We start from the raw sequence: 16,912 nt of genomic DNA, 5'->3' as shown, positions 1-16,912 counted from the left end.
CTGTTTTCTCTTAATTAGCTCGAATCATTCTCTCAGTTTATCACAATACTAAAACAGGGATATGAATGTGGAATTTCCTATCTGATGGATAGGAAAATCATTAATGTTTTGGGACAGGATCTAATTTGGTGATACTAAATTTAAGTATGGATTGGGGGGTGGTGGGGTGGTATGGGGAGGTTGTGTCTTTTTCGTCCAAGTTTGAGGAAAATCTGATTCCCAGCTATGGAACACTTCCATAGTAATTATAGTTCTAAAGTAGTAAAAGGTTGTTATTTGAGATATTAAGTTTTACCCTTAAGCTGATGCTAAACAAGTAACCTAGAAGCAAAAGGCAAATTTATGATCTCTTTACATGGGTTCAGAAGCTGTATGTAATTTTTCTCCCTCTTTTTAACAAGAAAGTCATACAGGTCATGATACGGCTTTGTTACTTCATACAATATCATTGTGCATTATATTATAAGCAAGTAATAGTGTAATTATATGTAGGACATCAACACTTTAATATTCTAAAACTCATAATAACATTTTATTGTATTTATTTGGATCTTCAGAGTACTGAAGTCACCTGACTATATCGAAAATAAATTTAAAACTTCCATATGGCAGTTTAAGGAACTGTTTGTCACTGTTTCTTTTTCAGATTTTAAATCTTCAAACTACTGCCCCTAGCGCGCAAGCGCGCCGAAGATGAACTCACGCCCGGGGAGACAGTTCCCCCTTTCTAGTAACTTCCCTGATTCGGATCGTCATCAGTGCGCGCCGCGGGTGAGTTGGGTTGTTTCTGTCCGCCGCTTTAGGACTGAGGCCGCGGCGCGGAGGACTCGCCTGGAACCGTGTGGTTGGAGCGAGTCGGGCCCTACCTGCCATGTCGGAGAGTGCGGAAAGTTCTGCGGAGACCCACAGCTCCTCTGAGTCCTCCGCTCAGAGCTTCGCTGCTGCCGAGCCGCGTATCATCAAAATCACGGTGAAGACTCCCAAGGAGAAGGAAGAGTTCGCTGTGCCCGAGACCAGCAGCATCCAACAGGTGAGGGGTTGGGGGCGGGGAGTGCAGCCAGGGGCAAGAGCCTTTCCACCTCCCACGCTGGAGGGTGAGGGTCCTTCGCGATGATAAAGCAGCTTCTGCTTATCCGAGCTGTTTTCGGTGCTGTTGGGCGAGTATCGGGGCTGGCCCGGCCTTGTGGAGGGCCGCTGCTAACAGGCTATTGGGAGTGGTGAAGAAACCTTCTGCGTCGTCTCCTCCACGGCTCCTCCCTTTTGCGATTCTGAGAGCCGGCCCGGGAGGTGGACGTAGCTTGTTTCGTAATTCTGAGTTGCCCTGCTGAGCTGACTCGGTCTGGCAATAGGAGGCTCACTGGCTAACTAGTACAACTGTAGAAAACATGCAGTCACCTACGTGGTGGTGCTATAGTGTCAATAACTATCTTGATCTAAAATTTGCTTTAGAAACAGCAAGTAGGCTATGGCAATGATCTCTTAATTTTAGAAAAGCCACGTCTTTAGACTGTACAAAACTTCCACTACAAATAAAGCACAGCTTCTGCCGTGCTTCAGTGTAGTAGTGTCTGATAACTGAATTGTTAGGGTCTTTGCTCTAAGTTTCTATGAAAGTTAGTATCTCGTGCCTTTGTTTCAAGAGAAACAGTGGCACCTACTGAATCGTTGACACTATTTCCTGCAGCACTTCAGTTTTTTGGAGGCCTTCCATGGGAGTATTTACCAGGATTTAATTAGTTTAGATTGGGAGGCTACAAATTGTAGGAAAGGTGTGGTCAAAGCATAAGGCAGATATCTATAAAGCTACTCTCTCCTACTTGTGAAGGATGTAGATATTGCTATGCTAAAATACTTGAAAAGGTGAAGGTCCCTGAAGGATATTCAGAGCTTACTTCATTTTCTATAAAATTTCTCTGAAACTCAGTGTGTGCAGCTTGACATCATGTTATTTTTTTTTGTGCAGTTGATAACTGCGAACCTCACAAAAATGATTACATATGTAAGAGTGCAATTGATATATTGAAATGGAGCTTTAAATCGTTAATTGCTGATGAGTCAGAAAAATTTATTTTCAGGAGGGAAATACAAAACGTGAGTTAAGCTCTGAGTGATCTTCTAGCCAGGGTGTGCCACCTAATTTTAAAATTCTTTGTAGTTGCATTTTGGTTTTTTATATAATATGCTGGTTCTAATTTAAAGATCACATTTGACCTGAAAAGCAGTTTGATTGCAATAATATTGGGGGCTTCAGGAATTATAACTAAATTCATTTAAGATGTAAATTCATAATATGTCTAACTTTAACAGCATGATTTCAAATGTGAATCCCAATAGGAATATCAGGTTTTTCTAATAGATGGTTGTCTTAAAAACTGAAATAGTTATACAAGCTAACAAACCGATATTTTTTTACTGAAAAAACTAATAAAAATTAAGTGATTAATAGAACATATTGCTTTAAAATATCTTCATTGTCTATAGATATCTTAAACTTTAAATATTATCTTGGTGTCCCTTCGAGCTGATCATAACAGATTAAAAATGCAGTTGAATTTTCCTCTGAAGTAAGACTGCTGGTGCCCCTGTGGGTCCACCATTTGCTTTGATTTCTACACAAAGTTACAGCTAGCACAAAAAAATATGCAAGACTGTAGTGTGACTAGTATTTGCTGTATTTCTTAAATAGTCAAAATAAACTGTTGTTAATAATAAGCATTATGTTGCATAATAACAATATATTGGCATAATAACAATAGATGTGAGGTTTCTAGAGCCAGCCCTGAAAATAGATTAGCCTCAAATAAACAAATTGAGTATCTGTTCAAATGCATATGGGATCAGCAAGTGGGCTGTTCTGTTGGTATAGGCAAGCTGACAATGTCTGCCCTGTTAGAGGGGAGGAAAGGTCTAAATTCATACAACCTAATAGCTTTTAGTTTACTGTGTGTTCCTGTAGCTAATAATATCACTTAGTGACTTGATTTTGTTTAGTCACTTCAGAATACAGCAACCCCCCCCCCCCTAAGTCTTTAAGATAAATATTTTGGGTTATCTAGCCTAAATTTAGGGCTACACAAAGTGTATTTTATGTTGCTCCATTGATGTAAGTCAGGTTTGCAACAGTTCAAATTTGAGGAAGATTTTCCTATGTTAGAAGACTTCAGTAACAAAGGGTTTGTTATTGCTGATCCTATGTTGTGTCTCTAAGAACAGGCAGTTATGTAGGTTAGAATGGAAAATAACCCTCAAGTACTAAACTGCTCTGGGAGGTCAGTTTATTTTAAGTGCCACCCATCTGTCTTTATTTTCCATGGAACTTATTTGATTATGTTGAGCACAGCTTGGTTCAGTATTAGGACAAGGACCAAATATTTGCTTTCTTGACTTGGTGTGATACTGAACTTGCAGGCCCATACACTGCTCTGTACAAAGACTTCTATTCATGGTAGGTAAAGATGAATACCTATAAGTCTGCTGGTTTGAAATCCCAATATGCAGGAGACTAGCTCAGTTAGCTCTGCTTGTCTTCCATTTTTTTTCCTTTGTTTTATTTTATGGGTTTTGTGGGCTTGACTTAACAGTGTGTTTTGGTAAAACTCATACACAGAGAGAGTGGGCAGTCATATTACAGACTACTCATGCACTGCTGTCTCCTCTTAGTGAATGACTAATTCGCTGAGTGATGATATGTTGGAACCAGTCCCATTAAAAGCAGCTTTACTTTCTTAATTTAGTTTGTTTACCCTGTAGGCATTCTTGGAATGCCAACATAGCAACATTGGCAAAGTTCAAAATGTTATTGTAATTGATTTAGTGTTACTATCCACCAGCACATATGCAGACTTTAAGGTATCAAAATGATCCATTTTGTGAACACTGTAACTCTTAGAGAATAACATTGATTGCTTTATATTTTTAATTATTAGGCTAACAGAGTTTGGATATAGCAAATGTATGCTATTAATTTTAAAAGCCTGCAGTTCTTGCAGAGAATTATTCTCAATCCTATGATTACCTGAAAATTTCAGGATAATGTCTGTTTTGAAATGTTAGTGAAATCAAATTTCATCCATATAACCATAGAAAACAGTTTAAATTATTTTTTCTCTATTTTTATTTAATGTCAACCTTTCTTCAGTGAATATAGTTTTCAGTAGTAATAAATTATTATCAGCATGTAGTATATTTTTAAACTAATTATATACCTGAAAATTGTGCTTTCTGTACTGCACTGAATTATAAATAAACTCATCTACTGAACTATATGTGTAAATGTAAACATTGCATTGGGACTCTGTTTACTGACAAGATCTGGTTAGAGTTCTATTCTCTGTTTAAAATTTGAATAAATATTATTGTCGAAACTCTAAATCCAGAAGTCCAGGGTTTCAGATTTGTGCCTGGTTTTTACAATCACAAGTTGGCCATGTTTGGCATATAAAGTTCATGTGTACATGTTAAGGAGAACATTGCGTGATTTGATAGTAGAACATCTTTCCTAACTTCTGTATGCTTTTGATATTTCTTATAATGCTTTATTTCATAAGGACAACTTAATTTCAGTTCTTTTAATATAACCAGTTCTGTCTTGCCTGTAGTACAGAGTTTATTGAATGGTATGACCAAAAGAGGTTGGAAATCACGTAGTCCAATCTATTGTTCTTTTTCAATATTACGATCTATCTAGTTCAACTGTCAACCTCGTACCACTATAATCACCCCTAAACTATATCTCTGTGTGCCACATCCCGATGCCTCTTGAACATTTCCAGAGACAGTGACTCCACCACCTCCCTGGGCAACTTATTCCAATGCCTGACCACTCTTTCAGTGAAAATTTTTTTCTAATATCTAATCTGAACCTCCCCTGGCACAATTTAAGGCCATTTCCTCTCGTTCTTTCACCTGAGACATTTCTTTGAAATAAAGAAATCCTGTGCGATTAACTATTCAGGACTTGGAGAAACATATTTTAAGTCAACTTTATAATGGTAATAGTTAGACTTGCAAGCATTCTAGAAAGCCATTTAATCTGTTCCTGCCTGAAGTAGATTACTTACCTAAATTATTCAGACTTGCAGTGTGTTTACCTTGGCTAGCTGCCAGGTGCCCAACAAGCCACTCTATCACTCGCCTTTCTCAACTGGACAGGGGAAGAGAGAAAATACGATGAAAGGCTTCTGGGTCAAGATAAAGACAGGGAGAGATCACTCACCAATTACCGTCACAGGCAAAAAAGGAAAGGACCCATGCTGAAGCAGTTTGTGCAGAACTGCAGCCTGTGGGAAGGACCCACATTAGAGAAGTTTGTGAAGGACTGTGTCATGTGGGTGGGACCTCAATGCTGGAGCAGGGGAAGAGTGTGAGGAGGAAGGAGCGGCAGAGACAATGTGTGATGAACTGACTGCAACCCCCATTTCCTGTCCCCTTCTGCTGCTTGGGGGGAAAAGGTAGAGAAGTCTGGAGTGAAGCTGAGCTTGGGAAGAAGGGAGGGGTGGGGGGGAAGATGGTTTTTAGATTTGTTCTTTCTCATTATCCTACTCTGACTTTGATTGGTAATAAATTATATTAATTAGCCTGTGACGGTAATTGGTGAGTGATCTCTCCCTGTCTTTATCTTGACCCAGAAGCCTTTCATCGTATTTTCTCTCTTCCCCTGTCCAGCTGAGAAAGGCGAGTGATAGAGTGGCTTGTTGGGCACCTGGCAGCTAGCCAAGTGTTTTGGTTCTGGCCAGGTGTAGTGGGTTGACCCTGGCTGGATGCCAGATACCCACTAAAGCCACTCTCTCAATGCCCTCTGCAACTGGACAGAGGAGAGAGAAAAAACAGCAAAGAATTCATGAGTTAACAGCTGGGAGAGGTCACTTACTAATTACCTTCATGGGCAAAACAGGCTCAAAGTAGGGATAGTACTTAAATTTATTACTAACAGGATCAGAACAAAAGAGTGAGAAGTAAAATAATCTTAAAAACACCTTTCCCCCACCCCTCCTTCCTTCTAAGTTCTCCCTGCTCCCCCCCAGCAGTGCAGGGAGACAGGGAATGGGGGTTGCGGTCAGCTGTTGTTTCTGCCGCTGCTCAGAGAGAGGAGTCCTTCCCCTGCTCCCATGGGGTCTCTCCGACTGGAGACAGTCCTTCACAATCCTTGCTGGCATGAGTCCATCCCACAGGCAACAGTTCTTCCCAAACTGCTGTCCCGTGGGTCACTCCTCCATGGGGTGCAGTCCTTCATGAATGAGCTGTACTGATGTGGGTCCCCCACAGGGCCTCAAGTCCTACCTGGGAAAAACCTACTCCAGTGTGGGCTCCTCTCTCCACAGGCTGCAGGTCTCTGGCAGGACCCTGCTCCATCATGGGCCTCCCATGGGGTCACAGCCTCCTTCAGATATCCACCTGCTCCAGCATGGGCTCCTCCATGGGCTGCAGATGAGTCTCTGTACCCCGATAGTCCTCCATGGGCTGCAGGGGCACAGCTGCTCCACCATGATCTGCACCACGGGCTGCAGGGGCCTCAGCTCTAGCACCTGGAGAACCTCCTCCCCCTCCTTCTGCACTGACCTTGGTGTCTATGTTGTTGTTCCCATGTTCTCACTCCACTCTTCCCTGGCTGCAGTTTTCATCTGTGCAATAACTTTCTGTTCTTAAATATGTTATCATGGAGGCGTTACTATCATTCCTAATTGGCTTGGCCTTGGCCAGCAGCAGGAAGTCTGTCCTGGAGCCAGCTGGCATTGGCTCCACGGGACAGGGGAAGCTTCTAGCAGCTTCTAACAGAAGCCATCCCTGTAACCCCCCCACTACCAAACCCAGCCACAGAAACCCACTACACCAGGACAGGGTTAATTTTTGCAGTAGCCAGGAGGGGGCATGGCCAGGACCCAGAGGTTATTCTGTACCCCCTTAACAGAGGTTGAGAGGGGATCACGGCTCCCTCACTCCATGTCGGGGCCGAGTTGTGCAAGCCCTGTGCTGGTGGCAGAAACCACACTGTGCATTGAGGTCCGGTGGTGAAAAAGCAATTTATTCAAAGCAGCAGGGGTTTTTATCCCCTCTGTGGGAGGGATTAGGAAGGGGGCTGTGTTTGTACTGGCTGGGGGGGGGGGAAGGGGGAAGGGAATGGTTTGGAGAGTCAGCTAGCCAACGGGGAAACAGGGGGATTGAACTCCAATAGAAAACCAGGGATTGGGGAGAGACAGGTGAGAAGACCAATGGGGTTACAACAGGGGTGGGGGCTGGCTCAGTGAGGAAGACAGCATGGCACTGTACAGGGAGACCGCATGGGTGAGGGAAACAACAGGGCTTTAAGGGAAACTCGTACAATAAAAATGCAAATAAACTGTAAGTGTTTTCAGTTTGCCGAATTCCGGAGCTGCTGCCGTGGTGGCTCCTTTTCTAAAGGCGTTCTTTCCATGATTCGTATTTCGCGTGTTCTCCCACACCCCCTCACGTCATTGCTGGTGGTGGGGAGAAGGGAATCTCTTCCAGGGAGAAGGGGTCTCTTCCAGTCGGGGTAGTGTGGCTGCGGTCAGGCTGGGCCAGGCTCCTCCACAGTGAACATTTTGCATGTTTTTTAATATTGTTGCTATTACTGTTTGTTTTCTTATCTCATTGCTGTTTCCAGTAAATTGTTCTTATCTCAATCCACAATCTTTACCTTTTGTGCCTCCAGTTTTCCTCTCCAGCCACCCGCAGGGGGAAGGGGGAGGGAGCAAGTGGTAGGGTGGTTAGGAGAGTCTCAGTGGGAACACTAAATTGGGGAGTACTATTGCTAAACCATGACACCAAGGTAAACCCACTGCAATGTCTGAATAATTTAAGTAATCTACTTCAGGCAGGAACAGATTAAATGGTTTTCTAGGATGCTTGCAAGTCTAAATGTAACCAGTTGTCATGGTATAGAAATGGTATTCCCCAATTTAGTACTCCCACTAAAAAGACTGCGTCCTGCTCCCCTCCCCTCCTCTCTGATGGGAGGTACAAAAGGCAAAGATCACGAGTTCAGATAAGAACAATTTACTGGAAACAGAAATAAGAAAATGAACAGTGACAGCAACAATATTAATAACAAAAGTATAGAAAAGAGAGGGTGATTCACATGCAGAAATGCTCACTGCAGCCCTCAGGCAAAAATGAACAAATAGTGGACAGCTTTCTCCCTCCTGCCACACTTTCTCCACCAGAAGCCCCGACCTTCTTCTTGGAAGCCAGAGTCCCTTACCCCCACCCCTGGCAATGACTTGAGGTGGTATAGAATAACCTCCTAGCCATGCTCACATGGCTCCAGGCTCCGCCCCTTCACAGCTACTGCAAAAAATTAACTCTGTCCTGGCCGGAACCAGGACACCAGTATAGACTTAAAAGATGTTTCTCTAAGAACTGGAACCAACTCTGTGTGAGCAGACTGCTAACTGAACAAATGCTACCTTGCTACCCAGGCACAGAGATTTCCTACCTCTGTTGTATCTCGGGTTCATTTTTTGGGGTTCTGTTTTGTCTCTTACTATACTATAAACCTTTTCAATTAGGGACTTGCCTTCAGAGTAATAATACAGTGGGGGTTTCCATTTTGGGTTTTTTTTTAACCTTGCCTCATATAATTATTTAATAATAAGTCATTGTAAGATAAATGTTTGGAGTTCCTGTATGAGAGTTCACTAGGATGTTTGGAATATGATTCTTTTAAAAATCAAGTTGACTGTACTACTTGAAAAATGTTAAATATTGTTAACTTCTGGAGGACTTTCCAAATGCCTAAGATCCGTTCAGAAACATTTAGTCTACTGACTAGTCATGTTGAACAAATTTATTTGATTTTCTTATATTTGCCTTTTTATATTTTGTTTTTTCTGTGAGAGTACTTTTATGTAGAATAACGAATCTCAGAAGTCAGTCAAAGCATAACATGGTTGTTATTGGTTAAGAAGGCAGGAAGAAATACAATTGCTTTTCCAGGTTTGGTTGTTTTAATCAAGGTATGATTTCATGATCAGCTGAACTATGTGTCTGTTCACTATGCCCTGGGCTGGAAGCACATTTTATGTAGCTGTCATGAGTTGGATGAGAGAGCAGAGTGACCCAAGAAATAGTTTTTGACTGTGTGTAAAGGATTGCTAGTTTTGATGTGTGAAAGGTAGCAGTAATATGTCCAAGAAGAAAGGATACTGCTCCTTTCAGTATCTGCACAAATTTGGACTGAATTAACATAATGTTTTGTTGCATTCCCAGCATGTCAGCAATGGATTGTTTCAATAGCATGTTTCTAGGTTGTATAAAGCAAAACATATTGTGGAAGTGGATTAATATAATAAATGTGAGCAAAATAGTTCTTCCTCAAATTATTAAAAAAATAATAGTTCAGTATTCAATTACATAATTATATTATATTAACTTTTGTTTAGTTCAAGGAAGAAATCTCTAAGCATTTCAAGTCCCACACTGATCAACTTGTTTTGATATTTGCTGGAAAAATTTTAAAAGATCAAGATACTTTGATTCAGCATGGGATTCACGATGGACTCACTGTTCACCTGGTCATCAAAATGCAAAACAGGTAACCTGACTGATGATGAACAATCTTATTTTTACCTCAAAGTAGTAAAAATATTCTTAATTTCTAATGTGATAGCTTTCTGATGGGCAAACCTAGGTTTGACTAAAATGTTTTCAAAAGCATTGCAAATACTCTTGCACAAGAGAAGCAACCCCAAAATGTGTGCGGTCGTGTCCCTAAATATCACGCATACACTTTTTGAAAGTTAACGTTATCTTCTAAACTGAGCCATTACTATTAAATCACTTGAATTGGCTTCTTAGTTGTAGTTGGTGCAGAATAGCAGTCTGAATACAATCTGAACAGTCCTTGATCTGTTTCACTGTGTGATAGCATCCATGCTTATGCCCCTACAGTAGACAGGTGTGGTGAGCATACAAATTGGGCAAGCAGCCTCTAGTGCTTGTGCTAATTTATGATGGCATTAACTTAGTGTAACTACATTGTTACCATGTTCTTACAGTATTAAAGAATATTGGATTTCTGATATTATTCTAGTGATGAAATAAGACTTTAACTTAATTTGATGTTCAGTGGGGTGACCTACTAATGGTATGGTATGGAATAGATCCTGTATTATAGATCTTGGTAGCCTTCTCTCCTTTAAGGATAGTATAAAAAGATGGTAACAGTTGCAGTGATGCTCATCCATTTTCTTAGTGTTAGAAATTACTGTTCTGAAGAAGTGATGAGATTATAGATATCTGAGAATCACAGCATGATAGAGGTTGAAAGGGATTCTCAAGGTCATCTGGTCCAACACCCCTGCTCAAGCAGGGCCACCTGGAGCCATTTGCCCTGGAACATGTCCAGGTGGCTTTTGAACATCTCCAAGGAGGGGGACTCCTCAAGCTCCCTGGGCAACCTATTCCAGTGCTCAGTCACCCTCACAATAGAAAAAAAAGTCTTTCCTTCTGATCAGAAAAGAACCTCCTATGTTTCAATTTGTGCCAGTTGCCTCTGGTCCTGTCACTGGGCACCACTGACAAGAGCCTGGCTCCATCTCTTTGCACCCTCTCTTCAGGTGTTTACATACATTGATGAGATCTCCCCTGAGCCTTCTCCTCTCCAGTCTAAACAGTCCCAGCTCTCTCAGCCTTTTCTTGTAGAAGGGATGTTCCAGTCCTTTTGTCATTTTTGTGGCTCCTTGTTGGACTCCCTTCAGTATGTCCATGTCTTGCTTGTACTGGGTAGCCAAGAACTAGTCACAGGACTCCAGGTGTGGCCTCACCAGTGCTGAGCAGAGGGGAAGGATCACCTCCCTCTACCTGCTGACAACACTCCTAATGCAGCCCAGGATACCATTTGCCTTCTTTGCAGCTGTGGTGGGTTGACCTTGGCTGGACACCAGGTGCCCACCCAGTCGCTCTATCACTCCCCTTCCCAGCCATAAAGGGGAGAGAGAATAAGCTGGAAAACAATTCGTGGGTTGGGATAAGGCAGTTTACTAGAGCAAAAGCAAAGCAAAAGCTTGCATGCGCAAAAGCAAAGCAAAAAATAACAGGATTAATATTCTACTTCCCATCAGCAGTGATGTCTGGCCACTTCCCGAGAAGAAGGGCTTCAGCACATGTACTGGTTTTTTAGCAGGCAGCCATTGGAAACAACAAATACCCCCCTTCCTGCTCCTTTCCTTAGCTTTTATACCTGAGCTGATGTCATATGGTATGGAATATCCGTTTAGGTAGTTGGAGTCAGCTGGCCTGGTTGTGTCCCCTCCCAGAATCTTGGCCTTGATTGAGGAAGGAATGTTACAGTACTGGTGCTGTGCTCAGCAGTAGCCAAAACACTGGTGTATTATCAACACCCATCTAGCTATCAATACACAGCACAGCACTGTGAGGGCTGCTATGAGGAAATGAACTCCATCTCAGCCAGATCCAATACAATCTCCACCCCTTATTCCATACCATTTGTGTCATACTCAGATCCCACATAATCTATATATCTTCTGATTATCTCCCATGGTTTCACAGATAGATATTATTTTTTCCCATTTTATGACCTTCTTTCACCCCTCCAGATCTTGGGCTCCATTCCATCAGGAGGGGTACTCAGGACAGGAGAAGCAACACAATTGGTCGTTGGGCACTGACACCAGCTCAGCTCGGGTCATTGTTGCGCTCTCCTTCCTCCTCGCAAAATTTGTTCTTCGCTGTCCTGCTACTTTACTTCCTGCAACATACGACTTAAAACACAGATTATTTTTCCCACAAGGTTAAATCTCCTTGAGGCACACACCAGGTCTCCCCATCCTCCCGCATTACCCATCAGGTACACCCTGGCCCCTGAGCAAAGACAATCCCACGGATGGGTTTGCCTTTTCTCATGGGAGGAGAAACCCACACCAACTTCCCCAGCTACTTCCTTACGTGTAGTACAGGAAGCTTATCCCCTCCCACAGTGTATAGAGGTTTTGTTTGGGCAGGACCAGGGTGGTTGGCAGATCCCCTAGTGTTGACCAGCCAAGTGGCTTCAGCTAAATTTGCCTCCCAATGCTTCCATGTCCCATTACCTAATGTTCTTAACATAGTCTTTAACAGTCCATTATACCTCTCAATCTTCCCAGAGGCTTGTGGGTGATAAGGGATATGATAGATCCACTTGATGCTGTGTTTCTTTGCCCAAGAGCTTATAAGATTATTCTGAAAGTGAGTCCCATTATCTGATTCAATTCTCTCTGGGGTCCCATGTCGCCATGTACCTCTTGAGGCCTAAGATGGTGTTTCAAGCAGTGACCTGGTTTACAGGATATGTTTCCAACCAGCCAGTTGTTGCCTCCACCATGGTGAGCATGTAGCTCTTGCCCTGGCGTGCTCTTGGCAGTGGTCCAATGTAGTCAATATGCCAGGCCTCACCATATTGGAAACCCAGACACTGCCCTCTATTTCAGAGAGATTTTACTCACATGGCTCACTTGATTGCCCCAGTGTTTCACATTCCTGAATAACCTGTGTGATGGCCTCCATGGTCAGGTCCACCCCTCTCGATCACAAGCCCATCTGTACGTCGCATGTCTTCCTAGATGTCCTGATGTTTCATGGGCCCATTGGGCTCACTCTTCTGCTCACAGTCTAAGTCTATCTGAGCTATTTCAATCTTGGCAGCCTTATCCACCTGCTCATTGTTCTGATGTTCTTCAGTGGCACGACCTTTGGGCATGTGAACATCAACGTGACGCACTTTCAGAGTCATGTTTTCCACCCGTGCAGTGATGTCCTTCCACAATGCAACAGCCCAGATGGGTTTACCCCTGCATTGCCAATTGGTCTTCTTCTATTGCTGTAGCCACCCCCACAGGGCATTAGCCACCATCCGCGAGTCAGTGTAGAGATACAGTACAGACCACCTTTCTCATTCAGCAATCTTTAGGGCTAGCTGGATGGCTTTCAATTCTGCAAATTGGCTTGACTCACCCTCTTCTTCAGCAGCCTCAACGACCCATTGTGTAGGACTCCACACAGCAGCTTTCCACCTCAGATGGTTTCCTACCACACGGCAAGATCCATCAGTAAACAGAGCATAGTTTCTTTCATTTTCTGGTAACTAGTTATATGATGGTGCTTCTTGGGCATGAGTCGCCTCTTCAGGCCATGCTCCAAAATCTCTGCTTTCTGGCCAGTCCATAATCTCTTCCAGGATTCCCAGGAAATTGGGTTTTCCCATTCGGGCTCATTGTGTAATCAAAGCTACCCACTTATTCCATGTAGCACTGGTTGCGTGATGCATCAAGGGGATGTTTCCTTTGAACATCCAGTGCAGCACGGGCAATCGCGGTGCCAAGAGGAGACATGCTTCTGTCTCAACAACTTCTGAGGCGGCTTGAACCCCCTCATAGGCTGCTAATATCTCCTTTTCAGTTGGCATGCAGTGGGCTTCTGATCCTCGATGACCCTGGCCCTAAAACCCTAATGGTTGACCTTGGGTTTCGCCTGATGTTCTCTGCCAGAGGTGGAGACATAGTTGCTGTTTTGTTCACCACATCCATGGGCACATGACGACATCCATCCTGCCATTTTATTCCCAAGAACTAGATCTCCCATGCAGGTCCCTTTACCTTACTTTGTTTTATGGCAAAACCAGTTTTCAGAAGAATTTGGATTATTTTCCTCCCTTTCTCAAAAACTTCTGCTGTCTTGCCACACACAATGATATTATCAATATAGTACAGGTGTTCTGGAGCTTCCCCCTGTTCCAGTGCAGTCTAGATCAGTCCATGGCAGATGGTTGGACTGTGCTTCCACCCCTGGGACAGTCGATTCCAGGTATACTGGACACCCCTCCAAGTGAAGGCAAACTGTAACCTGCACTCTGTTGCTAGAGGAATGGAGAAAAACACATTAGTGATGTCAATTGTGGCACCACTTGGCTGCTTTTGAGTCCAGCTCAAATTGAAGTTCCAACATGTCCAGCACAGCAGCACTCAGAGGTGGCGTGACTTCATTCAGGCCACAGTAGTCCATTGTCAACCTCCATTCTCCATTAGACTTTTGCACTGACCATATGGGGCTGTTAAAGGGTGAGCGGGTCCTGCTCCTTGCCTCTCCAGTCAATGAATTAGCTCATGGATGGGAGTTTATGGAGTCTTGGTGCAATATTGCTGTTGGTGTACTGTTCTGGTGGCAATTGGCACTCGTTGGTCTTCAACTTGCATCAATTCCACAATGAAGGGATCTTCTGAGAGGCCAGGCAGGGTAGATAACTGATCTTCTCTGTAGCCACAGTAGCTACACCAAAAGCCCATCGATATCCCTTTGGATCTTTGAAGTCTCCCCTCCTGAGGTAATCAATGCCAAGGATACAAGGGACCTCTCGACCAGTCACAATGGGGCGCTTTTCCCACTTGGCCCCTGTTAAACTTCAACCACTAATAAAGACAACTCCTGGGATCCCCCTGTCACTCCAGAGATCCAGATGGGTTCCGCACTTCTGTGCCTTTAGGGCATCAGTGTGCACTGAGCACCAGTATCCACCAAAGTTCTATACCTCTGTGGATCTGATGTGCCAGGCCATCGAATCCACACAGTCTAGTATGCCTGGTCATCCCTTTCTTTCTCTTGGCCAAAGGCAGGGACCCTCTATTCCTGTTCCTGGTCAGAGTATTCACTGTCTGACCTTTGTGATGCCAGACCAGAGGTCCCCTCACCAGGATCAAAGGAGTTGATTTCAGTCCTTTTACGTCTGAGAGGTCACTGATTGCTTTCCTGGGTTTCTGCAGCAACTACATGGACAGCTTTCCTGGGTGACCCCTTCTTAACAGTTCTCTTCCCTCTTAATTCACATACTTCTACTTCCAGCTTAGAGGTGGGTTCAGCATCCCACTTCTTCATGTCTTCCCCCTGGTCACGCAGAAAGAACCAGAGTTCACCATGTGGCCTGCACTTGGGGGTTCCTTTCCCCCTGACTGGGGCAGGAGAGGACCAATCTCTTGGGCTGCCCCTGAGAGCTGAGGTGCTGGCCCGTGGGAAAGAGGAAGTGTCTAGAGTTTCTTCTAAGTTTTGGAGCCAGGAGGATGTCATCTCTACAGTTGGTGCATCCATCTTTGGGTAATATAATGCTACCAGGCTATTGGAATATGATGCAGGGGCACTTTGAACCACCTTCCTCCACATGGCCATCGTGCAAGGAACATGCTCTGGATCTTTAGGGGTGTTATCACTTCTTAGGTTACTATAGATGATTTCCAGCACTGCTAATTCTCTCAAGTACTGGATAACTTCATCTGCAGTGACCCACTTTCCTGGGGAGTTCATTAGATCTTCCTTGAACAGATACCTTGCCCTCATGCCTGAGAGGAGCTGTCTCCAAAGACTGCAAATTGTTCTTTCTTTTCCAATTCCTCTTTCAATTTCCCGTTCTCTAGCAAGGGATCCCAGCTGTTGGGCTTCATGACCTTCTAGTTGCTGACTATCAGCTCTGTTATCCCAGCATTGAAGCAGCCAGGTAGGACTCCATTCACCTGCCTGGCAACTGTAATCTTTCCGCATGTCTTGAAGTTCTGATGAGGTCAAGGACTGGCTAACTTTGGTTTCCTGTTAGATTTGTCTCACTCCTTTTGATTTCTTTGTTGATGGACCAGCTTCTTGATCTGCTCACTCCCCTCCTTTTTCTCCTTCTCCTTATAATCAATATGCACCTGTAGCTTGCCTTATCCATTTTTTCCTTTTCACTACTGGGGCAAATACTATATTTGTTGTGGTTTGAGTCCCTATCTCAGCCATAGTGTCCTCCAGAGCAGTTTGGGTCCTTGCCTCCACTACAATCCTCTGAGAGTACTGAACTGTGGCTCAATAGGCACAGACCAGGCCCCAGTACAGGGCGAGAAGTTGCTGGTTTTGATCAGGGCACAGTGCTGGCTCATGTTCACCCTGGTGTTCACCGAGACCTAGGGCCTTTTCTACCAAGGTGCTTTCCAGCTGGGTGGTCCTCATCCTATATTGGTGCCTAGGGGTTGTTCCTTTCCAGGTGCAGGACTTTGCACCAGTTCCACTTGTTCAATTTCATGAGGTTCCTGTCAGCCCATTTCTGCAGCCTATCAAGTTCTCTCCAGATGGCAGCATGACCCTATGGCATATCAACTACTTCTCCCAGTTCTGAGTCATCTACAAGCTTGTTGAGGGTATACTCTGCCCCATCATCCAGATAATTAATGAAGATGTTAAACAGGACCACTGGGGTCCACTGCTAGTCACTGGTCTTCAAATAGACTTTGTTCCACTGATCACCACCCTCTGGATCTGGTCACTCAGCCAGTTTTCCATTCTTCTCATCCTGCCCCTATTTCTTCAGCTTCTCTATGAGGATGCTATGGGAGACACTGTTCAAAGTCTTCATGAAGTCCAGCTAGAAGTCCACTGCTTTCCCCTCATCTAGAGGACCAGTCATTTCATCACAGAAGGTTATCAAGTTGGTCAAGCGTGACTTCCCTTTGGTGAATTCATGCTAACTACTCCTGATGGCTTTCTTGGCCTTCATTTGTCTGGAAATGGTTTCCAGAATTAGCTGCTCCATCACCTTCCTGGGCATCGAGGTGAGGCTGGCTGGCCAGTAGTTTTCTGGGTCCTCCTCCTTGCCCTTCTTGAAGATAGGACTGGTATTTGCTTTCGTCCAGTCTTCGGACACTTCTCCCAGTAACCATGATTGATCAAAGATTATCAAGAGTGGCCTCACAATGACATCTGAATCCAAAAAATCGGTCCGAGAAACTGCTCAGAGACTTTTTTATCTTTAAGCAGCAAGGTATTTGTTTATTCAACGTTGGGAGCAAGCCAGCTCGCGCTGGACAAACTTGCTCGAAGGCTTCACACAAAATCAACATTTTTATACAATCTTCAGATGTGATTAAATGCATATTCAAGTGAT

General features: G+C 43.9%; 1 protein-coding gene across 2 annotated transcripts in view; it reads left to right on the top strand.

Annotated features, from left to right (window-relative positions):
* Positions 1-871: 871 nt before the first annotated feature.
* Positions 872-16,912, top strand: part of LOC113959001 (ubiquilin-1-like) — a 32,111-nt gene continuing 16,070 nt past the window's right edge. For both annotated transcript variants that reach the window (XM_027667686.1, XM_027667685.1), the window contains exons 1-2: positions 872-1,030; positions 9,399-9,550. In XM_027667686.1, coding sequence (XP_027523487.1) covers positions 872-1,030; positions 9,399-9,550 — 311 coding nt within the window. The remainder of the gene's footprint in view (positions 1,031-9,398; positions 9,551-16,912) is intronic.

The sequence above is a fragment of the Corapipo altera genome, unplaced genomic scaffold, assembly GCF_003945725.1.
Source record: "Corapipo altera isolate COAL_440 unplaced genomic scaffold, ASM394572v1 61044, whole genome shotgun sequence".
Taxonomy (NCBI): domain Eukaryota; kingdom Metazoa; phylum Chordata; class Aves; order Passeriformes; family Pipridae; genus Corapipo; species Corapipo altera.
Note: the sequence above shows the minus strand (reverse complement) of the source record. Positions and strands in the feature narration are given on the sequence as shown.